This window comes from Malus domestica, chromosome 09 (genome assembly GCF_042453785.1).
Source record: "Malus domestica chromosome 09, GDT2T_hap1".
NCBI classification, from domain to species: domain Eukaryota; kingdom Viridiplantae; phylum Streptophyta; class Magnoliopsida; order Rosales; family Rosaceae; genus Malus; species Malus domestica.
Window position 1 is genome coordinate 10451321 of NC_091669.1, and position 27835 is coordinate 10479155.

The following is a 27835-nucleotide window of genomic DNA, read 5'->3' on the forward strand; positions in this document are numbered from 1 at the left end:
TGTTCAAAGTTACGGAACTGGATCATCTCCTGAGCTCAGGATGGAAATCCTCATGAGCAGCTCATTCGGACCGTTGAAATTTAATCCAACGGTTCCAAACAAGGGTACCTCTAAAATTTATAATAATTGCAGCCGTTGGATCAAGTTTGAACGGTCCGGATGGACTGTTCATGAGGATTCCTATCCTGAACTTAGGAGAGGATCCAGTTCCCAAAGTTACTATCACGTATTCAAAGTTACTAACACGACATATTTACAATTGCATACAAAACTCAAGTAATAATAATTACACTCTTTTTTTTCCCACCAAATGCCATATTTGTTCACAACTTTAGATCTAATAACATTATTATTTGACCTATAAGAGTTATTTATCTAGCGGTTAGGTCCTCGGTTTACTCTCAAGTGGTCTAAGGTTCGACTCTCTTTCATGGTATTCATCTAACAAATGCTGATGTTTCTCGCTCTCCAAATTTTGTGGGGTCAAATGGCAAGCCTAGTGATTAGTGGGTTAAACGACAAGCTTAGTGATTAGTCGGGTCAAAGACTCAGATACACTAATTTGGAAAGAAAAAACATTCAATTATTTGGAAAGAAACTATCATAATCGTATTGAAGTAGGAATTCAGATCCTCGTCCGATTCTTTTGGTAAGGATCTCGGGGAATCGTGTTGTTTATTGTACATCGTGCTGTCAGAAATTATTTTAAATATTTTTATTTAAAAGTAAACATAAGCAGTACTTGACAAAAACTGATATCATGATATACAATTCACGAATCTCCAAGATCCTCGTCAAAAGAATTCAGAGAGGATCCTGTTGGTTGAATTAGGTAAAGTTTTTAGCTCGTTGTTGATAATTCAAAGAATTCAGAGAGGATCCTGTTGGTTGAATTAGGTAAAGTTTTTAGCTCGTTGTTGATGATTCAAACTAATCACGCGCCACGCGTGTGTCTCGGAACCAGATATAATTCACCCGTATATATCATATGAAATGAAACTGTCCAGAAAAGAAACATCTTGACGCGCCGAGAAGGAAGAGCGACAGAAACGAAGATTAGAGCGTGTGAACAAAGCGAGTGGAATTCGCCAGTTTCCTGCCAGATCCCCGTTTGCTTCGGCGAGTGAGCGTGTGAAGATCCAACCCCAGAAGCTTTCCCAAATTCGACCCGCTTCTCGCCCACTCGCGGAATTCCCCACTCGCCGTTCCGTTCTTCTTCTCTGATTCTGCACTTGAGGTCTCTCTCTCAATCTCTCTCCTTCTCTCCCTGAATCACTTACTGAAACTTGTTGATTTTCCTGGGTAAAATTCGTGTTGTTTTGTGTTTGGCTGCTGAGAAAGTAACGGGGAAAAACGAAACAGGAGTTACTAATTTTGGTTTATGATGTTTTTTATTTTCTTTCTAAGCTTATTTTTCAGAGGCTAGAAAAATATGTTAAAGCATAATAAAGGTCTAGACTTTAGAATTTTCTTTCCATTTCAGCAGCTTTCTCAGCTGCCAAACAGAGGGTAAAAAGAAAAGATCATAACTTTCTTATTTGGCATTAATTAGTCACAGATCCACAATGTGGATGGAATCATGGAATAGCTATTACTGTTTAAGTGATAGAATGTATTGTACATACTGTAGTGAATAACAGTAAATTAAACTGCAGCGGGATTGTTGTTACTGTCACAGATAATGAGCATGCCTCGTGTTTATTTTTTTTATTCGAGCGATATTCTAGTCTAGTTAAACTATGGGGGTGGGGGAGGAGATTCAAACTCGGGTGCTCGCCGCTCTATTTAATAAGTACTAGTTTTTTTTCGAGCGATATTTTATTTGCTTGTTATGTTTCATTTTGATTAATAAGTACTAGTTTTGGGTACCAAAGTGAAATATATTGACAATTGCTGATTGAGTTTGAACTGGCTTAACTACGATTTATATGTACTCGGTAAGAGTCTAAGAGAGGGGCATTTTGGGTGCCAAAGTGGTGTATTTTGCACTTGGCGAGGTTTTTTATTTATTTATTTTTTTTTTCTCACAATCATGCGTGTTTTACATCACTAACGAAGAGTGCAAAATAGAATGACTGAGAGTTCTCGAGTGTTCACACGGTCCAGGAACTTTTTTTGTTAGGTTTGCTGGCCAAGTTGGTTAGAATTTTGCTAATGACAGAGATGATCTCTGAGTATCTTTTAACACCCTGAACAGGACTTGTATTTCTTGTCACTTATTGTACCTTTTTTCTTTAGGGGTTATTATGATGGTCTGTTGGAACAATCGGTGTTTCTTCACAGAAATCGATAGCAAACTACTTGTAGCTAGACATCATGGATAGAAATCAAAATTCGGGTGAAACAGTGGTGGATGGTCCAGAAAAGATGAGTGTTGGTGCAGTAAATGAAAATATGAATATGGTTGCTGTTGCGGAAGAAGTGCAGAATAGAGGTGGCGGGGTCATTACTTCTCCTGAGAAGGATGTTCAAGTGTTTGAGGGTGAAGCAGATTTTGAACCTTGTAATGGCATTGAATTTGAATCGCACGAGGCAGCATACTCATTTTATCAAGAATATGCCAAGTCTATGGGATTCACCACTTCAATCAAAAACAGCCGGCGCTCAAAGAAATCAAAGGAATTTATTGATGCCAAATTTGCATGTTCAAGATATGGAGTCACTCCAGAATCAGATAGTGGGACTAGTCGTCGACCAACTGTGAAAAAGACAGATTGCAAAGCCAGCATGCATGTGAAGAGAAGGGCAGATGGAAAGTGGATTATTCATGAATTCATAAAGGAGCATAATCATGAGCTTTTACCTGCTCTGGCATATCATTTTCGGATTCATAGGAATGTAAAGTTAGCTGAAAAGAATAATGTTGACATTTTGCATGCAGTTAGTGAACGGACAAGAAAGATGTATGTTGAAATGTCTAGACACTCTGGTGGGTACCAAAGTACTGGGTTTCCTCGGGCTGACACAAACTATCAGTTTGATAAGTGCCGGGACTTGAGTCTAGATTTGGGAGATGCTCAGGTAATGCTTGAATACTTTAAGCGTATCCAGAAGGAGAATCCTAACTTCTTCTATGCTATAGATTTGAATGAAGAGCGACGTCTGAGAAATTTGTTTTGGGTTGATGCAAAAAGTCGGAGTGATTACAAGAGTTTTAATGATGTTGTCTCTTTTGATACTTCTTATATCAAAATAAACGATAAGTTGCCAATTGCTCCTTTTGTTGGGGTGAACAACCACTTTCAGTCAATGTTGCTTGGTTGTGCATTGGTTGCTGATGATACAAAATCAACATTTGTATGGTTGTTGAAGACATGGCTTAGAGCAATGGGTGGGCAAGGTCCTAAAGTGATTATCACTGATCAAGACCAAACCCTGAAGGCAGCGATTGGCGAAGTCTTTCCAGATGCACGTCACTGCTTTTCACTTTGGAGTGTACTGGAAAAGATCCCTGAAACTCTTGCTCATGTAATCAAACGGCACGACAATTTCTTGTCTAAGTTTAACGAATGCATTTTCAAGTCCTCGACAGATGAACAGTTTGTCTTTAGATGGTGGGAGATGGTTAACAGTTTTGAACTTCAAGATGATGAATGGATCCGATTGCTGTATGATGATCGTAATAGATGGGTGCCTACTTATATAGGAGATACTTTTTTAGCTGGAATGTGCACACCTCAGCGTTCTGAAAGTATGAACTCTTTCTTCGATAAATACATACACAGGAAAATTAGTCTGAGAGAATTTGTGAAACAGTATGGAACAATTCTGCAAAATAGGTATGAAGAGGAATCAATTGCAGATTTTGATACATGGCACAAACAGCCTGCATTAAAATCTCCTTCGCCTTGGGAAAAACAAATGTCAACAGTTTACACGCATGCAGTATTCAAAAAGTTCCAAGTTGAGGTTTTGGGCGTAGTTGGCTGCCAGCCAAAGAAAGAACATGAAGATGGACCAACTACTACATTCAGAGTTCAAGACTGTGAAAAGGATGAATATTTCATGGTAGCCTGGAACGAAACGAAGTCAGAGGTTTCTTGTTCCTGTCATTTGTTTGAGTACAAAGGTTTCCTTTGTAGACACACACTGATTGTTCTCCAAATGTGTGGCCTCTCAAGTATCCCATCTCATTATATTTTGAAGAGGTGGACAAAAGATGCAAAGATTAGGCAATCAATGGTTGAAGAAACAGAGCGAGTACAGACTAGGGTGCAACGCTACAATGATTTATGCAAGCGAGCCATCGAGTTGAGCGAAGAAGGATCATCATCTGAAGAAACTTATAATATTGCTCTCCGCACACTGGTTGAAGCTTTGAAGAATTGTGTGAATGTGAATAACTCTAATGGTACTGTCATAGAGTTCAGTGGTACTGTTCATGGTATTCGTGAAGCGGAAGAAGAGAATCAAGGAAGCCCTGCAGCAAAAGCAATTAGGAAGAGAAATACAAATAGGAAAAGAAAGGTATGTTCTGAAGTTGATGGTTGATGGCTTTACTTTAACCAGTTAGCTTGAGTCAAATGTAATAAGAACGTTTATTGAAGTATGTTTCTATTTTGCAGGTGCCGGCAAAGCAAGATGGTGTACTTGTTGAATCACAAGACAGCTTGCAGCAAATGGTTTGTCCATTCTTTATGTTATTTTTTTATTTTTTAAATGATTGATTTTGCATATGTTAATCTGGACTTTTATGCTTGTAGGATAACTTAAGCTCAGACGGTATAGCACTTAATGGATATTATGGTGCCCAACAGAATGTGCACGGACTGGTATTGCACTCTTTTCTCGTATCGTTTATTTTAATTTCTCACATGCATCTTTCTTATATCATTTGTGAAATTTCGTAACTGGTGCCTGCAGGTACAGTTAAACTTGATGGAGCCACCTCATGACAGTTACTATGTTAACCAGCAGAGTATGCAAGGGCTGGTAAGTCGAAATAATGTCAGGACCTTAATATGTTAAGATTTCCTTTGCAGCCATACAGACACGATATTATATTTCTACATAATAGTTGTATGAATTTGATTTAATTGGGTTTATATAACTTGTAGGGACAACTGAATTCAATAGCACCCAACCATGATGGTTTCTTCGGGGCTCAGCAAAGCATTCATGGGATGGTACAGTATTTTCATATTCGTTTGAATCACTTCTTAGAGAAATTTTGCCGTGTGTGCATATTCATGCAACAATTTTCTCAAAACCTGCTCTAATCATGTAGGGACAGTTGGACTTCAGACCATCAAGTAGTTTCAGTTACAGCTTGCAGGTTTGTTTTCAATTTACGGGATGTTTGTTTGTTTATATCCTGAAGAAACTGCACTGGTATTATCTATGGTTTTACTTTATTGGGTTTTGTAACTCTAATGCAGGATGATCCGCATCTGAGATCTTCGCAGTTGCATGACGATGCTTCAAGACATTCCTAAGGAAGAAACACGTGCCATATAGCTGTATAGCCCTCGGAGTTGGTTAACGTTGTACTTAAACTTGTTTGGTAATCAGAAACTAAACCCTGAAGTGGTTCCAGATCCCTCTTTTGGCCTCGGCTCTCTTTCTGCCTCTTGAGGTGCAGTGTTTAAGCCGAAAGTTTACTTCCATAGATGACGTAATATGAAGGGGCTGTGCTGAGGTCTGAGATGACATTTGCCACTTCATTCATCGTAACTTAGCATCGCACTGTACCAAAATAGAAATACAATGTAATGTCAGGTGTATTTTAGATTTGTTCGGCGGATCGGTATCTCGAATGTACTAATCAATGCCTAGTTAGTGAAGATATTGAGGTTCATGGGCTTGAAGTCTGTAAAAGTATATTGTGCAACGCAAAGCAGGTCGTAACTTCATCCTCCTGAGTCGCCCGTCCGCCGCCGTGTAGAGGCAGACAGGTTCATGTAAATTTCTGTGAGGTAAATGGATGGCAAAGTACAGTTTGAAGTTATGTTTCTTCTTTTATCTGATTTCAAATGTACGTTTTACATGCATTTGCGAGGGTATTCTTGATGAATTAACGTTATGTGTATTAAGTAACATATTTATGATAAATCGCGTATATTTGAATGACTCGAAGAATAATTTTTTGTAAAAGCAATTTTTAAATGAAAATAAAGAAATTAAACGGTTCTGATCGCCATGTGAATTTCTCCAATGATTCAAGTATTATCCCTCAGAAAATTTTGGCAAATAAAACTCACCCAAAAATTAAAAATTTATACCCGATTACCCGGGAACTTGAACCCGACTTACAACCGGACTTGAACCTCTCTCTCTGTGTTTCAGTCCGCGCGTGGTGGTAGCGTGAAAACTAACTTGCGCAGGTGCAAGCACTTCCCTTTCATTTACGTGACATTGATTTCTCGCCTTTCTGCTTGGACTCACGACCTGTTTGGTTCCTGGGAAAGTTGAGTAAAAACAGAAAGAAAAGCTTAAGTCTTGCAATTTCTCATAACCGAGTGGAGATGTTTTAGTTGCTGCTGCTGCTGAGCTCCCAAAAACAAATGGGTAATCACCAATTCCCTTTCTTTTGTCACCTTTTTACTTTCTGCTTATTTTCCTTCGTGCATCCTACAAAATTAGTAAGCAAAGAGCACACTTCACTTTGAACTTTGAATTTTGCAGTACTTTACAATTTTGAATTTTGTAGGTTTTTTTTTTAATTTTTTAATTTAGATTTTTAACAATTTTTCATATTTATTTCTTAATTTTGAAGCTGTTATTATTGGTTTTTTGTATCAGGTAATTCAATGAAACGAGCTTTTGTGTTGTGTAAGCTTTGTTTGATTGTATGGAGAGAGATCTTGAACTGCTCTCATGTGAGCAGGACCAGTTAGCCATTAGGTCAGATAAAGATGTTAACATTGTAGATGTCACTGATGAGATAAATGTCGATGCAGAGCCAAGTTCGCCGATAGCGAGTGATCGTGTTAAGGAAGTTGATGGATTTAGTGCAGAAGTAAGTGTTATGTCAGATAAAGATGTCAACGTTGTAGATGCCCCATATGAGATTATTGTTGAGGTGAATGTTAGTTCTCAGACAACGGGTGGTCATTTTAAGGAAGTTGATGGGTTGAATGCAGAACAAAGTGTTGTGTCAGATAGAGATGTTGACATTGTAGATGTAAACGATGAGATAAATGTTGACAAGGAGCATGTTAGTTCTCCGACGAGTGATCGTGTTAAGGAAGTTGATGGATTGAATGCAGACAAAAGTGTTGAGTCAGATAAAGATGTTGACATTGTAGATATCACAGGTTAGGTAAATGTTGCGGAGGAGAATGTTAGTTCTCTGATAACGAGTGATCGTGTTATGGAAGCTGATGGGTTTGAATGCAGAACAATGTGTTTCTAGTTTGAATGATCAAAGTGATCTGAACAATGTCGGGGTCGATTCCCTTGATAAGGGGAAGGGGGTAGTTGAGGAGCCCGAAAATGGTTTGGAGTTTGAGTCTAAGGAAGAAGCTTACTCTTACTACAGGGAGTATGCCTGGTCTGTGGGATTTGGCATCATAATTAAAGTCAGTCGGCGCTCAAAAAAATCTGGAAAGTTCATTGATATAAAAATTGCATGCTCTAGATTTGGAAGCAAGCGTGAGTCGGGAACAACTGTCAATCCAAGAACCATGTGGCACAAAGACAGATTGCAAAGCTAGGTTGCATAAAAAGAGGAGAGAAGGTGAAAAATGGGTAGTACATAGTTTTGTAAAGGAGCACAACCATGAGATATGCCCAGATGATTTCATTTATGCTACCAGCGGGAGGAACAAGAAACCTGCTACCGTTGTTCCTCAAAAGACGGGTCTGCAGTTGGCTTTAGATGAGGAAGATGTAAGAGTAATGTTTGAACATTTTATGTCTATGCAGGATGAGGATCCCAACTTCTTCTATGCAATAGATTTTGACCACGAGAAGCGATTGAGAAGTGTATTTTGGGTTGATTCAAAATGTAAGCATGATTATAGCAGCTTCTGTGACGTAGTCTTCTTTGACACTTATTATGTTAGTAACAATTATAAAATTCCTTTTGTTCCTATTGTTGGAGTTAATCATCACTGTCTGTACATTTTGCTTGGATGTGCATTGATCGGAGAAGAGACTACATCGGCTTTCATTTGGTTAAAGCAGACATGGCTTAGAGCAGTGGGTGGCCAGGCTCCAGGAGTGGTTATCACTGATCAAGAAAAATACTTGGAAGAAGCAGTAGAAGATGTGTTTACTGATGCGCGCCATTGTTTTTGCTTATGGCATGTATTGACCAGGATTCCTGAAAATGTGGGTTCCATAAATGGGAAAGAAACATTTATTGAAAAATTCAGCAAATGCATTTACCAGTCTTGGACAGTTGAGCAATTTGAAAACAAAATGGTCGAAACTGGTTGATAGATTTGAACTAAGGGAAAATGAGTGGGTTCATTCATTGTATGAAGATCGTAAAAAGTGGGCACCAACTTATATGCAGGATTTGTTTTTGGTTGGACTGTCAACAAAGGAGCGATCTGGAAGCAAAACTTCATTCTTTGATGGGTACATTTCTCAAGAAGCTACATTTAAGGATTTTGTTGAGCAGTACAAGGCTTTTTGTAAAGATAGTTATGACATGAAGCCGGCGCTTCTCTTAAAACACAGGATAAACAACCTGGATTAAGATCTTTCTCACCTTTTGAGAAACAAATGTCAACTATCTATACCAATGCTGTATTTAAACAATTTGAGGACGAGGTTTTGGGACTAGCTTCTTGTCATTTGAAGAAAGAAGGTGAAATGAAGCATCTGTAATCTATTGGGTCGCAGATTTGGAAGAACGCCAGAATTTCATCGTGTCTTGGAATGAAGCAGACCAAAAAGTATGTTGTTTATGTCATTCATTTGAATGCAGACGTTTTCACTACTTCAATGTCAATAATTCTGTAAGAAGTGTTTCGGAACCCAGCGTGTCAGCTAATCATGGTTTTAATGACGTTGAAGTAGTGAATCCCAGCAGCAGTGTGGCCAAGTTGTCGAATAGAAAGAAAACATACAAAAAAAGAAAGGTTGGTTAAGGCTTGATCTTTGGCATGTAGATCTCGCTACAACTTTTTTTTGGGTCATCCTAATTGATGTGTGCCCTAAAGCGGATTTTACATGTATTGTAGGTACAAACTGAACTGGATGGCACCGTTATCAGGTTGCAAAGACAGCTGCCAGCAGATGGTTTGTCTCATGATCCTTTTTGTTCGGAAACTCTCCCTCATCTATTCTTTGTTTTCGCCTTTAATATATTACGATTCACTTCACTATGTTTTTTAAATGTAGGAACTGATGAAGTCCAGAGCACATGAGATTGATAATTGTCATGTTCCTCAGCAAGAATCTGAACGGGTAATATGAAACAGCTATGTTATCCCAGAATAATGCAATAAGAGTATGGCAACCGAGGGGCGACCCATGTAGGACCAAAACCTTTATTGACCTTGATGTTTCGAAAACAGAATGCAAACATTTTCTTTTGATTTCATTTAGGGACATGTTCATTCGTTACCAACAAGTATTTGTCACCTAGGGACCCAACAGAGCATGCAAGGAATGGTACTGGATTTTTCGTACATGGCATGCTATCAAGCAGTACGATTCATCACATTCAAATACTAAAGTAGCAGTATGTTGTTTTTGGCTTTGTTTTAGTCGCAGCTACAACCCAAGTTCCAGAGCACCGAACGTGCATGGCTATTTTGAGATTAGGGGCACACCCAACGCCAGATACGGTGGGCATCTGAATAGCCTAATTGGACTTCTGTTTCCTATTTGACATTGGATTTTCTTTTCTGAGCTTAATGCTCTTTGGCTGAAGATGGGTGGTGCTTGAAGAGTGAAAGTAACCAAATTCACTTCTTTGAAAGTTGAGATTAATGAGAGTTGGGGAGGAAGGATGCAACAGAGAAGAACCAACCATGGCCATCAGGCAAATAGTGAGGTGCAGTTCTTGAGTTGGAGCAGTGGGATTCGGCTTGGGATATTATTACTTGGGATTAATAGTCGTGGTGATAGGGCAGTTGCAAGATAACCCTGTGGTGAAAAAACGAGGATTTAAGCCCGTGTGATAAAGTCTGTTAGAATTTATGCTCAAAATTGAAAATTCCATCAATTTTCTATTAATTATTAGCACGTGCTAATAATTAGCAGAAAATTGACAAAATTTTCAATGTTGGGCATAAATCTTAACAGACTTTACCACAAGGGCTTAAATTCTAGTTTTTTTAACCACATGAACTATCTTTCAACTACCCTATGAGACTATTAATCCAATTAAGCCTATTTTTATGCATGCACAACACTGGAATGTTGGAAGCATGGCATAATTTACAAGTGGAGGTGTTAAGATTTAGTAAAAAAATGGAAATAGTGGGTTCTTTGGGTGGTTTGCTTTTGTGTCACACTCCTTTGCTGCCCACTAAAATCAGTGAAGCACTGTTATCCAGAGCCTAACCAAACAATGAGTCAATAAATAAATGGTTGTGTGCAGCTTGTCCACTTTCTGTATGCTTCGGTGGAGAGACAGTTTGGTAAAACTATCTCATTACGGCCAATTTTTACATGAGATCGGATCAGATTAAAATAAAAGAGGTCATATCTCATGCTTAGGTGTACTCTACAACTGATGTGACAATGTTTTACATGAGATCGGATGGAACCCAAATAAAAGAGGTTGTAGTTCAAGCTGAGAGATATTCTACAAATGACGTGATCGAATGCTCTGCCCAAAATTTTAAATCTTCTGTGAGGGAGAAATTAAACCATCCACCTTCTACTAGCCCACAGCCATTTGTAAATACTAAACAGTTTACTTGGACCTTTTTCTGTTGTATGTGGCTAATGGCCCAGGCTGATATTATGTATGAACCGAAACATAAGTCAGAAACCCAAAGGGTTTTGGAGCCTTGGCCTAGGAGGCTTCTAATTGCAAGCATCAACTTATTCAACAGGGATGGCTTTCTGGACTCTGGTGCATGTATCTTACAACAAAACTCACATGCATCAATAATTATGGGTTAAGTTATGTGTGCGTGCGACCGACGCAAGGACTGTTGTAAGTGCACTCTCTTGTCTGCGCGACCGACGCAAGGACTTCTCGTTCAACAATAGTTGGATGAGAATGTTTTTGCTTTTGCATGTTGATCAGACCCAACATCTTCCATTTTTACCTGCTACAGAGTGCCGACGATATTATGAACAAGATATACGAGCCAAGGGTGGAGAAAAGTGGAGAGATCAGGTTAGTAAATTACTGAATTATCTCAGGGATCATAACCAATGTTCACATACACATTGAGCTATTAAGAACTTCAAATAGACATATAATTATGATTTATACATATATGTGTAAATATTTAGGACTCTATTTAGACATTTGAAGAAGTGAATACTAGTCAAAAGGAACGTGGGGAAAACGGACATCATCTGTTTGAAATTTCATATCACTCTATTCACTATCATGGATTTATATTCTTAAATCTTAATTAATTGTTTCTATATTCCGCCTAACATGTCCTTCTTTGACTCTCCTCTCTCTCTCTCGCTCTCTCTCCTTCTGGTGATTAGGCTTGAGGGGCTACATTTTTATCTGCTTGTGAGGCTGATTGATGAAGAAAGACTTGGACTTTTACTTAAAAGGAATAGGAAGAAAAGAGATGATAATTACCACTTTATATTTTGGACGTGTCACTTGGTCTGGAGAATAGAGGTTTTGTTAGGTTACTTTAATATCTATACTAGCAGATGAGCACACACTCTCTCTGTGTGAACAATTTCATTTTATTTTTTGTTTTTTTATTAAGGAGTGTGATTAGTTTTTAAAATTTAAAATATGAAAAAATGATGGTGTGACAATTTCTCTTAATAAGTGCATATTTTAGTGTCAAAAGTGAGGGTAAAATAGGAAAAATAGGGATATGATTGTCATTTTCTCAAAAGATACAAAATTACTATTTTTCCATCCTTATGTAAGTATTGTGTATCAAAAGTGAGGGCAAAATAGGGAAGAAATGGAAAAAAGATACAAAATTACTATTTTGCCCTCCTTACGTAAGTATTGTGTATAAAAGTGAGGGCAAAATTGGAAAAAATTGGGAAAAAGTTGACAAGGTGGGTTCTCTTAATAATAGTATAGATAATGTCTATATATAGCTAACAGGATCCTCTCCGGATCCTTTTGGTGAGGATCCTGAAGATACGTGAATTGTGTCATTTCATCGTATATCGTGTGATCAGTTTCTGTTAAGTATTGTTTATGTTTATTTTTAAATAAAATATTTAAAATAATTTCTAACCACGTAATGTATGATAAACGGACACGATTCATAGATTCTCGGGATCCTTACAAAGAGGATCCGGCGAGGATTTGGACCCTCTATATAGGAGCCAAAATATTGTGGAGTAGCATTATCTTCCCTCCTATTACCATCCCCTTCCATCCCCTCATCTCATACTTTTTTTGTCTTATTCTCTATATAAAAAATTCAAAACAAGATGTGACGTGGCGTAATCGCAACCGTTTAAATAGGAGGGGATGGAAAGAGAGAGAGATTAGGAGGGGAGAAAATTCTACTCCAAACATTGTTCATCCAACACATGTCGGCTTGGTTTGAACAGAATAATAGTCATTGGAATGATGAGAAGAAGAAAACTCGACATAAACAAAAGAACATTCAAAGTAGAAAAGTCTACATCCATAAACATAGGAGGAAATTGGAAAACCAATCAACGACGACTTTGGTTTGTTTATCTTTCTGGGTGGTTCATATTCTTAGTTCAAAAAATGATTGTTTCAGGACATGAGACACAAAGCCAATGCATAGAACTATATAGTTTGGTCTTGAACTCCTGGAAAATTCAGAATTTTATATCGCCTTTTAAAGTGGAAAGTCTACAGCCAGCCATGGATGAATCAGATGGCTCCAATCAGCTCAAAAAAGTAAGAAAATTATCAAATGACAAGAGAAAGATGAAACACTGTTTTTCCTATTGTTTGGAGTTAATGCCATTCTGAATAATTTCCTATCTTTGGTAGATAAACATAATTACCTTTTTTCATTAAAAGTAAGAAGGCCTACATATATATACATATACACACACATATATATATATATATACAGAGAGCTTAAGGGAAGGGATCTCCATTTTTTGAAAAAAATGGGGATTAGGTGTGGGGCCCACTTCACATCTAATTTCAACGATCCGAACTGTCTATTTTGTTAGTCTCGATTCATAGATCATCCTTGCAAAATATTAGCTAAATTGGAAATGTTTAAGACATCTAATTGGGTTCAAGGAAATGAACGAATACTTTGTTATATAAGAAAATATGAAATTTGATATTGATAATTAAATAGGCAAATGGTTTCGGATTGAATTGAATTTTTGCAAGGATGATCTATGAATTGAGACTAACAAAATAGACGGTTCGGATCGTTGAAATTAGATGTAAAGTGGACCCCACACCTAATCCCCATTTTTTTCAAAAAAATGGGGATCCCTCCCCTTAAGCTCTCTGTATATATATATCTATATGTTTTCTTTTGTTAAACGATCAATACTAATTTATTAGATATGGAGAGATTTAGTGCAAGGTTTCTCCTTTCACCCTCACATCTTCACACGTCCCTCACCTGCGTGGAAAACACAAATTAGATGATGTGGAGTATGTGTGATCGTTAGGCTTCACACTTGGGCCAACCTATTATATTATTGTGAAGAAAGTTGTGGCTCTAACATAAAACTAAGTGGCAATATCGAGAGTAGTTCAACCTTATAAGTCCTTGCAAGGCGTTTCTCCTTTCATCGATGTAGAACTCTTTTACATTCACATCCTCACAAAAATTACACTGATTCCTGTCAAATCTTTGATTGTTAGTAAGAGAAAAATGAAAATGATACCCATTCTTTACGAATTCATTCCTCCTAAATAAACATGCCTGAAATTGTACGTCTCCACCACTTATGCTTATTAGGTTTATGATCTGGATTTATCTCAACAATAATATAAAGGATTTGGCCAAAATGTGACCTAGAGTTTCGTTGGTTTCTGCTCAACAGCTCGACTTTTATTCAGCCAACAGAAAAAGAGTCAAATAATGGGACAGATTGTTTCTTAATGCTTGAACTATCCAGGAACATGTATCTGCATTTTTTTAGCACAATATATAAAAAGGTACACTATTATTAGAACTAAGTTCTATCAACTAGAAACTAGAAAGCACCGGAATACCTCATGCATATGCTTCAAAAGGAAATAATGAACAAAGAAAAATGCTATTAAAAGAAATTAGGTTTCCATCCTTTTTTTTTCCTACTCTATTGATTAAAACTTTATTCTTTTTCAATTTTTGATCAAGGTCCTTGGATTTAATAAACATCATTAATTATTTCAAAAATAAAATATTTACACGTCAAGATAATTAAATTTTATTTTTAAAAATATTCATTTAGTGTTAGAACCGTTACATTTGGTATATTTATATTTATGGCTAAACTTTTTATCATATATTTATATTTCTAGTTTGTACCCATTTTTTAATTTGCAACCTTTTTTTTTTAAATTGTACCAATTTTCTTTTAAATTTTAATTTGTACCCATAATTAGTTTCTGTTTATCCCTTATTTTTTAAACTTTTATTTGTACTCATAATTTTTTTAACCTTTTATTCATACCCATAATTTATTTATAATGTACCCATTTTTCTTTACAAATGTACCACTTTCTTATATGCAAAATGTATCCTTTTTTTTTTGTAAGCACCATTTTTATGTAAAATGTACCCATTTTTTAATGTAAAATCTATTTATTTTTTTACTCTAAAATGTACCATTGTTTTTTTATATATAAAATGTACCCATTGTTTTTTTATATAAAATGTACCCATTTTTTTTATATAAAACGTGCCCCTTTTTGTATTAAATGTATTGATTCGGTATGTAAAATGTAGCCAAATTTTATTACATACATGTACTCATGTTTTATAAAAATAAAATAAAATCCCATTTTTTTATAATCTAGAATGCACCCATAAGCAATTATTATTATTATTATTATTATTATCAAAACCCATAAGCAATCTTGAATAATTGAATTGGTAGTGTAAATGAAAGCTAAAAAACGGTTGAGTATTTATTGGTATTATTACATCTCTTTTATTATTATGTCATTTATGTGGCAGGAGAGAGATTTCAATCAAAAACCTAAAATGCATAAGATTTGAGTTTATAACAGTTAGAAATCAAGGATCGCAACTTAACTATCCCAAAACATAATTACGGAGGGATTTTGGAAGCTGGAAAGTGCTTAGTTGTTTCATTGCGGCTGCAAAGACGTCTTCCAGGTGTCACAAGTGAGGTCACCTACCTCCTCCTCCTCCTCCACCACCACCGGTCCACCACCAGTCACTTTCTGACGTGGCCACCACCGTGCTGACTCAACCATTATCATGCTGGCGTTCGTCTGCCTATGTTTTGCTTCCAGGAAACCATGCACACAGTAGACGCCACTGTTCTCACTAATATGCTCTTAGAGATTAGTCCTTACTAAAGATAATTTTTAGAAAATAACCTAAGCGGTTTTTAGTATCTAAAAAAGATCCTTTATTTAAATGCACCATGATATGTCACCTATACAAATACCAAAGTTTTTAGCACTATTTACATGTCTGCCATCTTAAATGTTAGAACTGTAACCTCAACTTTTTTGTTATCGGATTCGCAACAGTAACATTGAGAGATTTAGACAGCCCAACCTACATGCTCCACTCAGAAAGCCTCAACATACAAGCTTCAACAAAAGAAAATTCAAAGAACTTAGCGAAGAAGGCTTTGGTGCATTTAACACAATACGTTGAAATGAAGGAAAACTTATTTATTGATATCCCCGATAAGCTACAAATATGTACATATACATGAGTCAAAATAAACAAACAAGATGGAGCCTTCACAAAGGTTGCTTAGGAGAAGTCTCAGCAGTCGGTAGAGCCCCAGAAAGAGAAGGCATCGGAGGGGGATCATTCGGAGCCTCAGTACTGGACAGAACCCTAGAAGGAGGAGGCATCAGAGGTTGATCATTTGGAGCTTCATTACGCGGTACAGCCCCAGAAGACGAAGGCAATAAATGCCTTTGGAACAAACCCACAAATCTCTGATGATCAAGTAAAACCTGACCATCAGTTTCCTTCATCTGGTCAAGCTTCCTCTTCATGTTTGTAGCATAGTCATGTGCGAGCCGGTGCAACTGTTTATTCTCATGCTTGAGCCCTCTAATCTCCTGTTTGAGACTCATCACTTCGGCCGCCAATGATTCAACTTGGCGGGTTCGAGCAAATAGGCGTTGGGCCATATTAGACACAGAACCTGCACACTGAACACTGAGAGCCAGTGAATCCTTAACAGCTAACTCATCAGACCGTTTGGAAAGTAGTCTGTTATCTTTGGGAGTGAGAAGGTTCCTGGCCACCACCGCAGCGGTCATATCATTCTTCATCACGGAATCCCCAACGGTAAGAGGACCAGTAGGGGAGACGAAGGATGGGCGCCATATGTTGTCTGGAGAAGGCGGGACTGCCTCTTCAACAAGGTTCAAGTCAAAACGACGGTCGGAGGGGCCAGACATTTTCAAAGGTATTGAAGAGAGAAGAGGTCGGACAAATCAAGATCTTAGAAGTGCAAGAATGGAGCTTCTACTGGTGGAGATTCAAGTGTGCTTTGGAACTTAATGCCAGCCCCTATAAAAAGCTGCACTCGACGGAGCTTCAGACATCGAAGAGGCGCCTGCTCAGAAATCGAAGAGGCGTTTGCTTTCTCAAAAGCTGGGCTGCTTAGAGACCACGAGGGTTGATCTCATAAATCGAAGAGGTGTTTGCTTTCTCAAAAGTTGGGCTGCTCAAAGACCACGAAAGCCGATCTCAGAAATCGAAGAGGCGCTCGCTTCCTCAAAAGCTGGGCTCCTCAGAGACCACGAGGGCCGATCTCAGAAATCGAAGAGGCACCTACTTTTCCAGCCTTGTCAGCACCTGTCACACGCACACTCAGCTTTGCGGAAATTATGGGTATTCTGTCGAAGACTTCTGGGGAAGTAGAAAACACATGAATCTTACTGTCCAATCACCCACTTCCCACACGCAGCAATAGCTCATGGGTACCACAGATAACTTTGCCAAAGTTCTCTGCCAAAGTTGAGCACGTGAAGCTTGCAGCTCCCACTACATCGCTCTGACCAAGAAGGGTAAAAGAATAGCAAAGAAACTGCACTAACAAAGTTTAGACCCATAAATTTTGAAGGTCTAGCTACCATATTATTACCCACAAGGGTAAAGGAACAGTACCACTGTTGGATAATTGGAAAGTCCCTGTGTGCCAACCTCTGTGCCTCGTGGCAAGGTAGACTAGCAAACATGCCCAACCTTTACTCACATTCGAGAAAACACTCCCAATAAGATTGCTTGCTCCAAAATCGAAGAGGCACCGTCCTCCGAATCTCGAGAGCCAGACTCCCAACATGACTACTTTCTCAAAAATCGAAGAGAGGGTAAAGGAACAGTACCATTGCTGGATAATTGGAAAGTCCCTGTGTGTCAACCTCTGTGCTTCGTGGCAAGGTAGACTAGCAAACATGCCCAACCTTTACTCACATTCGAGAAAACACTCCCAACAAGATTGCTTGCTCCAAAATCGAAGAGGCACCGCCCTCCGAATCTCGAGAGCCAGACTCCCAACATGATTACTTTCTCAAAAATCGAAGAGACACTGCTCCCCGAATCTCGAGAGCCAGACCCCCATCATGATTGCTTTCTCAAAAATCGAAGAGGCATCGTTCTCCGAATCAATCGAAGAGGCGCTCGCTTTCTCAAAAGCTGGGCTGCTCAGAGACCACGAGGGCCGATCTCAGAAATCGAAGAGGCACCTTCTTTTCTAGCCTTGTCAGCACCTGTCACACGCACACTCAGCTTTGCGGAAATTATGGGCATTCTGTCGAAGACTTCTGGTGAAGTAGAAAGCACATGAATCTTACTGTTCAATCACCCACTTCCCACACGCAACAATAGCTCATGGGTACCACAGATAACTTTGTCAAAGTCTCTGCCAAAGTTGAGCACGTGAAGCTTGCAGCTCCCACTACATCGCTCTGACCAAGAAAGGTAAAAGAATAGCAAAGAAAGCACTAACAAAGTTTAGACACATAAATTTTGAAGGTCTAGCTACCATATTATTACCCACAAGGGTAAAGGAACAGTACCACTGCTGGATAATTGGAAAGTCCCTGTGTGTCAACCTCCGTGCTTCGTGGCAAGGTAGACTAGCAAACATGCCCAACCTTTACTCACATCCGAGAAAACACTCCCAACAAGATTGCTTACTCCAAAATCGAAGAGGCACCGCCTTCCGAATCTCGAGAGCCAGACTCCCAACATGATTACTTTCTCAAAAATCGAAGAGACACTGCTCCCCGAATCTCGAGAGCCAGACCCCCACCATGATTGCTTTCTCAAAAATCGAAGAAGCATTGTTCTCCGAATCTCGAGAGCCAGATACCACATACCACTTTTTCAAAGTGCTCTGACAGAGTTAAAACATGTGAAGCTGGCAGCTCCCACTACCGTGCTATGACCAAGCAGGGTAAAGGAATAGCATTACTACTTGTTGTTAGGGAGACTCCTATATATGTCGACCTCCATCCCCAACGGACAGGTAGACCTGCAAAAATGCTCAACCCTTCCTCACATCTGAGAGGGCACTCCCAACGAAGCCTTTCGAAATATTCAGCTTTCTTTCCCCCCGATAATACCTCTGCAAACAAGCTATACTAGAGCAAGAATATCTCATATCATCAGGGTTAAAAGCAAGAGTATCCCATATCATGCTTTTTCCCTGTCTTTTCCTTTGGCCTTGCTTTTACCTGCAAGACAAGGAGAAAGAGAGCAATCAGTCAGCACTTGAAATCAAGCTCCCAGCCAGGAACTGACAGCCTGGAACCCCTTACCTGATTACTTACCTGGCATTGCTCTCGAGTACTCATCTTCAACATCTTATATTGCCAGGGAAGATACCGCATCTGCTTGAGGAACAGATAGGGCAAGTGCGAAGGATACAAGGAAGCATGTGGAGACAAGCGTAACAGCACACGTGCCGATCCATCCATTACTCTGTCAAAAGCAAAAGTATCCCATATCAGCAGGGTCGAACGTACTCTAAATTTGATGGACTTGTTTTGACCCTCAAATTCTTCAGTCGGCCTTATACTCTGGAGGAAACCAGAAAACCCTCCAGCTCAGTTCAAGAATAAGCCTGTGGAAAGTTACTTCTTCAAAAGCAAAAGTATCCCATATCATCTCTTCTCATTTTTCTTCTCTTTATCCTTCATGCTGCTGCAAGATGGGGAGAAGGTGAACAATCAGCCGGAGCTCTGATTGCTTACCTTGTCTGTCACCTCTTTCAGCAAATCCCCTAGCTCGGCGACTTGGGGGACTCCTACTACATGGTTTGTATCGCGCTTGACCAAGCCTGAAACTACAAGTAAGCTTCAAGTGAAATTGATACATTACCTTGTGCATCTCCACCAGTTAAAGATACCACCCCTGGATGGAGGAAGAGTACTTCCAGAGAAGCTGCCACATCTACCTATGAGACAGATAAGGCAAGTCAAGATGATACCACACTCCGATACTTAGAAGTTTCGTGATTACGAGATCATTCTCCCACAATATTTCCTAATGTCATTTGTACTCTAATGTCATTTGTACTAAATCATTCACTTGTACTCACTAAAGGAGAGCTTGAACCTATGTACTTGTGTAAACCCTTCACAATTAATGAGAACTCTTCTATTCCGTGGACGTAGCCAATCTGGGTGAACCACGTACATCTTGTGTTTGCTTTCCTATCTCTATCCATTTATATACTTATCCACACTAATGACCGGAGCAATTTAGCGAAGATCACAAAAAGCGACCGTTTTCGCTACCTAGGATCTATCTTACAAGAGAACGGAGAATTAGATGGAGATCTCAACCATAGAACACGAGCTGGATGGATGAAGTGTAAGAGTGCATCCAGCATGTTGTGTGACCGTCGTAGGCCACTGAAGCTCAAGGGAAAATTTTATAAGACGGCAATAAGGCCAGCGATGTTGTATGGCACAGAATGTTGGGCGGTGAAACATCAACACGTACACAAAATGGGTGTAGCAGAGATGAGGATGCTTCGTGGGATGTGTGGGCACACGAGAAAGGATAAGATTGAGAATGAGGATATCCGAGGTAAAGTAGGAGTAGCCGAAATTGAAGGAAAGATGAGAGAAAATCGGTTCCGGTGATTTGGACATGTGCAAAGAAGGCCGACTGACGCTCCGGTTCGAAGATGTGACTACGGGACAGAGGTTCAGGGCCGAAGGGGTAGAGGAAGACCTAGGAAAACTTTGGAAGAGACTCTAAGAAAAGGCTTAGAGTACTTGGATCTAACGGAGGACATGACACAAAACCGAGCGCAATGGCGTTCTAGGATTCATATAGCCGACCCCACTTAGTGGGAAAAGGCTTTGTTGTTGTTGTTGTTGTTGCTGTCTACTCTCACACCCGTGTATTTCAGTTGTTGTAACTCTCTGGACGCTTGCTGCACGAAAATCTGTTTGAAGCTACGATTGTTCGGCTTTCCCGATTTGCTGCCTTCGTCGGAACCCACGAATCCCTTGTAAGCTACTACTTGTACTCTTCTTTTTGTCGTGTATGCTATATGATGTGGAAAATGCGTTTAGTTGTCACAATCAACACGCACGGGTGTGATACTTGTATAGGTTTTACAATGCACACCATGTGTTTGTTGAAAGGCCTCTATGGAGATTTTGTATATGTTGGTTCTTGTTGCATTCGGTACTCTTTAAGGGTTGCAATGGGCAGTTAGGTACGGTCGGTTAGATCCTCTCCAATCGGTACAGTCGGTTAGGTTCCCTTCATTCGGTACGTTCATTTAGGTACCCTTCATTAGGTACGATTCGATGAGGGTATGGCTTGAAGGCTTTGCTGGCCGTGCAATCCCATCCTCTATTTTTTGTTAGACGGTGACTCAATTCATTAGGCTTTGCTGACTGAATTTCTAAACCCTTGGGTTGCAGCATTACACAATGACTGAATTTCTAAAGCGAAATCAAAGCCATACTTCGGTAGGTACGGTCGATTAGGTCCTCTCAATTCGGTACGTTCAGGTAGGTCCCTTTCATTAGGTATGGTTCAATGAGGGTATTAATCATGTGAACCCCAACACAAATTTGATCAAAGTTAAATCCATGCTTCAACTATTTGAAAAAAAGTTAAATTGAAACATTTGAGAGAAATAAAGAACAACATTTTACAGTTTTCAAAACTTACCCCAACTGGTCAGAATTCGTCGGAATTGGTGCTGAAAACCCGAACGAAATATAGTCTAGTATGCACGAATCACCAGTGAATAGCACAACAATTGCTTCACTTTGATTTGGACCCAAGAGTTTATATAAGAAAATTCTAAAAATCAGGATGATTAATATGAATTGATAATGAGACAATCCAACCTGATTTTTGGGATCAATATATAGAAAGGAAAGCGTGAACATCACCATCAGCAGAGAAAAAGGGAAAAACTTCATTGAAGCCGGAGATGGAGAGATGAATCGTAACCAATGCATAGTCGACGGAGAGATGAATCGTAATGTGCAGAGACGCGAGGAATCCTCCACCACAAAACGTTTCACCACTTATCTAAACCTAAGGGCAATATAGGTAAACTAAAAATATAATAAATTTGTAGAAAAATAATTAAATATGACATGGACTATATAATCTGACGTGGAAATCAGTCAAAGGACTATTTTAAGTTTTTAATTTTGAATACGGTATTATTGAAAAGTTAATCTTATTTTGGGATTAAATTGAAGTTTCCTATTTATACAATTACCTTCCATTTAAACCTAAAAGCTAAGCTATTTTTCATTTGCCAAACATCTTTTATTTTTCCTGCCCACAGCCACCACCCTCACGTGACATATACCAAATCTCTCCCAAATCAACGGTCACGATCATCCCATTAAAGTCTTCCTTTGACCCCATTCCCACCTTTGATAAATATAGCTTACCCACCCTCTCATTCCTTCCCTCTATAACCCTAAACTCAAATTTGTTTTCCCGAATTTCTCTCTCTCTCTCTCTCTCTCTCTCTCTCTCTCTCTCTCTCTCTCACATTCCTTCCCCCTAACCCTAAACTCAAATTTGTTTTTCCTCATTTCTCTCTCTCTCTCTCTCTCTCGACAATTCGATAATGAGTAGTAGTACCGGAACCATGTCCAATAACCCTAATGATCAGTGGCTCCAATTCTACACCCAAAACCTCAATTCTTCTACTCCTGCTTCAATGTTTTGCCATGATCAAGTCTCTGATGCCACCAACGTCACCACGACCACTACAACTTCATCTTTACCGGGTCATGCCGGTTCAGGTCACCCGAGCTCCAGCACCAACAACAGCTTGAGCCCGGATCAAGGCCGAGTTTCGAAGCCGGCTCGGAAAAGGTCTAGAGCCTCAAGAAGAACTCCCACCACGCTACTCAACACGGACACTACCAACTTTCGTGCCATGGTGCAGCAATTCACTGGGGGTCCTACTACGGCGTCGTTTCCCGCTGGTGCGTCGAATCTTAGCTTTGGCCTCGGCCCCACCAGGCCACAGAGCTTTGTGGTGCCTCCCGGGGCGGCGGGGTACCATCCTCTACAACCTCAGCAGCAACAACTCTTACAACAACAACAACAGCAACAATACCAACAGCGTCAGAGCCAGCAATACTTGTTTTCGCTGAACAACAACAACGACAACGTTAACGGTGGAGATCGTGGGTTTCTTGAGAGATTGTCATCAAGAGTGGGACCCACAAACATGGTGATGGGACTGTCGTCCGATCATGATCATCATGAGTTTCTGAGGGAGGGTGCTGCATCTCAAGTGCCTTCTTCTGCTAGGCCGCCCAGTTCTAATACTTCTGCCAATGAGAACAGGAGTTACATGTTTTGAGCAAATTGAGGGGACTTAAAGCAGAAAAGTTAGGTAGAGTGACTTATCTTAGGGACAAAATTCTTGACCAATGTATATATATATATATATAAGATCTCCATTTTTTTTGAAAAAATGGGGACACGCTCCCACTGTTAGATTGACTTTAATGAAATTATGTGATTGAGATTAAAATACAGGCTACACAATCTCAACCACACAATTTCATTAAAGTTAAATCCAACGGTGGAGAGCGTGTCCCCATTTTTTTGAAAAAATGGAGATCCCTCCCCATTAAGCAATTCCTATATATATATATATATATATATATATATATATATATATGAAAACATATATATTTATCTTTTATCTTTTTCAGCGGACTCGATACCAAATGTCTTATTTTCATATTCAATGTTGTTAATTGTTCAATTCTTAATATTTTTTTTTTAAAATTTTGTAATTTGATTAAGGATGCTCTAACTAGTTTTAGCTTGTTTCTTTTGCTTGCGTCAAGTTGCTGACATAAAATGCAAAGCGCCTGCGAGTGATTGGTTGTTTCAGTTGTGAGATTCAATATTTAGGGTCGAAACGTTTCTAGATAGTTGAAGTACAAAACTGTACAAGACTAATAGCCACTTAGTACTACGGTCTAATGGTATTACTCTTCACTTGTAAGTGAGAGGTCTTAGGTTCGATTCTCGCCAAAGGCGAATTTGAATCACATTATTGTTATAGCCTATTGTGGTGCTTAGCCTAACCCTCTATACAATTAGCTATTAATTCAGTGATACTTTTCTATAATAGGTTATGAGTTTGAATTTTCACTGTCATTTTATTTATTAATTTCATTAGATTGGATACTATATGTCAATAATTTAAAGAGACGGTCAAGTAGCCCACAACTAATAAATGACATTGATAATCTCCCAATTTGCATCTTATCACCTATATACTAGCACATAATGTGTTAGGGGTTTAAAACGAAAGATCTATGTGCAGTTAGGAGTAGAATCATTCATTATATATAGTATTTTATTTTGTCAATTAATTTTTCGACATGATATATTCTTGTTCAACATTACATATATATATATGTATGTATATATATACACTACGTATATATCAATCATTCTTTTTGGACATACTATAATTGTTGAATTTTCCAAGTTGACAGGCCGATGGTCCCACTCCAATAACACAGATACTGTCTCCAATTTGGTAATTACCACCTGCCCAATCCGTCAGGTGTGGGGTTTTATCACAAAAGGTCTTGGTGTTAGTTAGAGTAGGATAATCCTATTTAAATTGCTTTTCTCTTTTCCCTCTAGTTGGTGTGGGATTCAACACGCCCCAACACGTGAGACCCCATTTTTGTGGGTCACACGTGAAGATTCACACATCGGCAACCACGTGGAGCCAAGTCGGGACTCACCCATCATGCGGCCGGGGTCAACGGGAATCCACCCATCACGTGGCACTCTTGGCCTACGTGGAGCCATGTCGGGACTCACCCATCGCACGGGGCCAAATGGGACCCCCCCAATCATGTGGCAGTACGAGCCTGTTCCCAGGCTCTGATACCATGTTCAATTTTCCAGGTTGACGGGCCGAGGGCCCCACTCTAACAACACCAATACTATCCTAAACTTGGTAATTACCACATGCCCAATCCGTCAGGTGTGGAGTTTTTATCACAAAGACCTCTGTGTTAGTTAGAGTGAGGTAATCCTATTTAAATTACTTTTCTCCTTTCCCTCTAGCCGATGTGGGAATGACATTGTTGTTTTTTATTTACAAATGATAGGATAATCTACAGTAAACTCATCTAAATTACGAGGAAGGGAAATCGAACACGAGACTCAGATGTAAAGGTGAATGTTCTTAACCAATTGAGTTACGTACAAACCACTTGCTACAATACATTCTTGTTAAACACTACATATATACTATATGAATAACTATACCATATGAACGCACCCTCTCTTAATTATGACCTAAAGTAATAACGTATACTTTGATATTATTTTGTTTATATGAATAGTACTAGAAGACCACATTTTGGTACCGCATTAATATATCATATAATATGACAAGTGATGTGTACCGCGCCATGTTAATTTTTGATTTTATCACACTGAACTTCTTAATTGACGCGGTATGTATGGGTAAGAGATCCTTAATGACAAAGAATATTCAACAGCTTTAATATATATATATATATATATATATAGTCCTTCAAAGCTCACCTAACACACTAGCTAGCTGGTAACAAATCTAAACCGCTAGCATTTTGTCCTTCAAAGCTTATATATACATATAAACACAAAGCTCGCCTAACACACTAGCTAGCTGGTAACAAATCTAAACCGCTAGCATTTTTAATTTGTTCAAAAAACAAAGGCGGCGATGGGGCGCCGTCGGAGGATGAAATGCAATTATGCAAGAGTCCCATCACTTCCATGCATAGAAATATAATAACATCCAAATAGCCCAAAAGTTATGACCAAAATAATTATTCTTAATTAATAGATATATAATAACATCCACATAGCCCAAAAGTTATGACCAAAATAATTATTCTTAATTAATTTTCTTGTTTTCACGTTTCCAGAAATAAAATTAGTACTGGGAAAAAGAATTTGCACATGGTGATCAAGAAACAAGGAATGTGTTTAAGAATTTTAAAATTTCACTAAATGCATGGGTGATCGAGAATTGAAGAATGTGTTTAAGAAACTATAATTACTAAAATAACGAAAAGTGTATAATACGTGAAAAATACGAGGTATAACTTTGCTAAAAAAATTAAAGAGGAAATTGTAGCAATGGTCTCTCAACTTTAACTTAATTGAAGTAATGGTCCATCAACTAAAAATTCATGATCATTGGTCCCTTAACTCATCAAAACGTGAATTTATGGTCATTTTTTGTCAACTCCGTTAGAACTTCTGTCAAAATGAGTTATGTGTCACACACGTGAGGTTGAATTAAGGGGCAAATATGGAAAACCAAATGAGAAAAATTGGAGGAGCAGTCCCTCAATTTTAACCCAATTGGATTAGTAGTCCCTTAACTTTAACTCAATTAGAGCAATGGTCCCTCAACTTTAACCTAGTTATAGTAATGGTCATTCCAATATGACTCATTTTGACGAAATTTTGAACGAGTTGACGAAAAGGACCATAGCTGCACATTTTGATGAGTTAAGGGACCAATGGTTATGACTTTTTAATTGAGGGGCAATTGTTTCAATTGGGTTGAAGTTAAGAAACCATTGCTACAATTTTCTCAAAATTGAAATATTCGGCTTGACATTGTTTAAAATACTTTTTTTTAAATATGTTAAAAATATAAATAAAAAAACATAAATTTATATGCTTTATAAAAAAAATGTGTCAAAATAACGCGTAATAAACCTGAAAATACGTGTATAGTACTTTATATGTGTCAAAAAATGTGACAAACTCAGGACCACTTCTATTGATTTCAAATCCCAGTGATTAAAGCAATGAGTTATGCAAATCTCAGGAACTATTTTAGTTAAAAATCCTTAAAAGAAAGAAAAGAGCACTGTAATCTGCAAAATCTTTTCTTCTTTCAAAAAGCGGGAACGGGAGTGGCGCATCCGGCGCTTCTTGAGTTGAGAGCGACTGTTGTTTTTGAGAGAGAAATGGAGAGGGAAGAGGGGGTGAATGCGAGCTCATCAAGGGACCCAATTGGCGTAAAAGGCAAGAAATTGTAAACTTTTACGAAGTCAAATATATGCCCTAATCTTTGCTTATTTGAATTTAAGTGGGTGCCTTCTGATTCACCAAAGATTACATTAATCTTTGATTGGTTTATCTTAGTTTCATTCGTCCCGGGAGCATCATTAGCACAACCTCAACTTTCAAACTTGTTCTACTTGTTCTTGAGGCCATGTCAAACACGTGGATTTGTATAATATTGATTATCCACTCTGACTTCGTGGTATGTTATGAGAAATATTAAAGTTTGATTATATATATTGAGATCACTTTCAACGGTGGGGTTAAAGAATTTTTTACCGAATGAGTTAGCTTAAAGATTTAAATCTTTATAAACAAGGAAACTTGATACTGTATTTTTCACACTATCAGCAAGCTTAAGAAATTTTTCACAAGGTGAGCCAAGAATTTTCGTTATTAAATTGTTGACCCTAAAAACTACCAAACCTACGTGGCGCGCAAGCCGAGTAATCTATAAGCTCAATATGTCCTTCGGTTGAATGCGGGGCGTGCCAACTCGTTGGTCGAGCTCGGCCGAGGAGTAAAATTTGTTGATGTTGTGTTGGGTGCGCGGCTGACTTCTGCGTCTTGCTATTGCGACCGAGGAAGAAACACATCTTGGCCTCTTGTGACCTTCTCGAACCTGAAGACAAGGCTACTATTCTTACGAAGTTCACGAATCGTCATCGTTGGATTCGGTCACAGTGATGGTATTCGTCAGAGTAAACTCACGCCGAATCGACACCAAAGTGTAAGGCCACAAATACTCAAAGCGGATATAAGTCTTAATAGTGAACGTGGTTCGACCGTCTGAATGCCGAACTCTAAATCCCACTTAAGAGTATCCAATCATAAAATAACTCGGCGTGCAATGCATCGAGCTCAGTAAGCTGTAACACCTCACTTCGTCGAGAAGGCTAATGAGATGACCTCGATCAATAAGGATTCAGAAACCCTTCTCGACCGAGACTTGGATAGGTAACCAACTGCCCTCGTCGCAGTGCTGTTGATGCCAATGGAAGATGCTGCGAGATTGGCTGATTCTACGGCGACAGAGC

General features: G+C 38.8%; 3 protein-coding genes, 1 long non-coding RNA gene and 1 pseudogene across 5 annotated transcripts; all 5 read left to right on the forward strand.

The window, feature by feature from the left end:
* The first annotated feature begins 793 nt into the window (after positions 1-793).
* Positions 794-5947, forward strand: LOC103441438 (protein FAR-RED IMPAIRED RESPONSE 1). 2 transcript variants are annotated; one of them, XM_008380121.4, is made up of 8 exons: positions 794-1237; positions 2239-4467; positions 4566-4622; positions 4704-4772; positions 4864-4932; positions 5058-5126; positions 5228-5275; positions 5379-5947. In XM_008380121.4, exons 2-8 carry the CDS (start codon positions 2317-2319, stop codon positions 5433-5435), a joined length of 2520 nt encoding a protein of 839 aa, XP_008378343.1. In that variant the 5' UTR covers positions 794-1237; positions 2239-2316; the 3' UTR covers positions 5436-5947. The 2 variants fall into 2 exon arrangements, with proteins under 2 accessions (XP_008378343.1, XP_008378344.1); XM_008380122.4 differs by having other exon boundaries at positions 5234-5275.
* Positions 5948-6312: 365 nt separating this feature from the next.
* On the forward strand, positions 6313-7637 carry LOC139188249 (uncharacterized). Its single transcript, XM_070805474.1, has 2 exons — positions 6313-6507; positions 6742-7637. The coding sequence occupies exon 2, from the start codon at positions 6791-6793 to the stop codon at positions 7259-7261; it is 471 nt and encodes a 156-aa protein (XP_070661575.1). The 5' UTR covers positions 6313-6507; positions 6742-6790; the 3' UTR covers positions 7262-7637.
* Positions 7323-10509, forward strand: LOC139188248 (protein FAR1-RELATED SEQUENCE 2-like; annotated as a pseudogene).
* A 10030-nt stretch (positions 10510-20539) lies between these two features.
* Positions 20540-21362, forward strand: LOC139188165 (uncharacterized). The gene is made up of 2 exons (XR_011571387.1): positions 20540-20703; positions 21125-21362. It is a non-coding gene; the product is annotated as an uncharacterized lncRNA (long non-coding RNA).
* Positions 21363-22302: 940 nt separating this feature from the next.
* Positions 22303-23049, forward strand: LOC103423036 (VQ motif-containing protein 22-like). Its single transcript, XM_008361106.2, has one exon. It carries the CDS (start codon positions 22303-22305, stop codon positions 23047-23049), a length of 747 nt encoding a protein of 248 aa, XP_008359328.1.
* The last annotated feature ends 4786 nt before the right edge of the window (positions 23050-27835 follow it).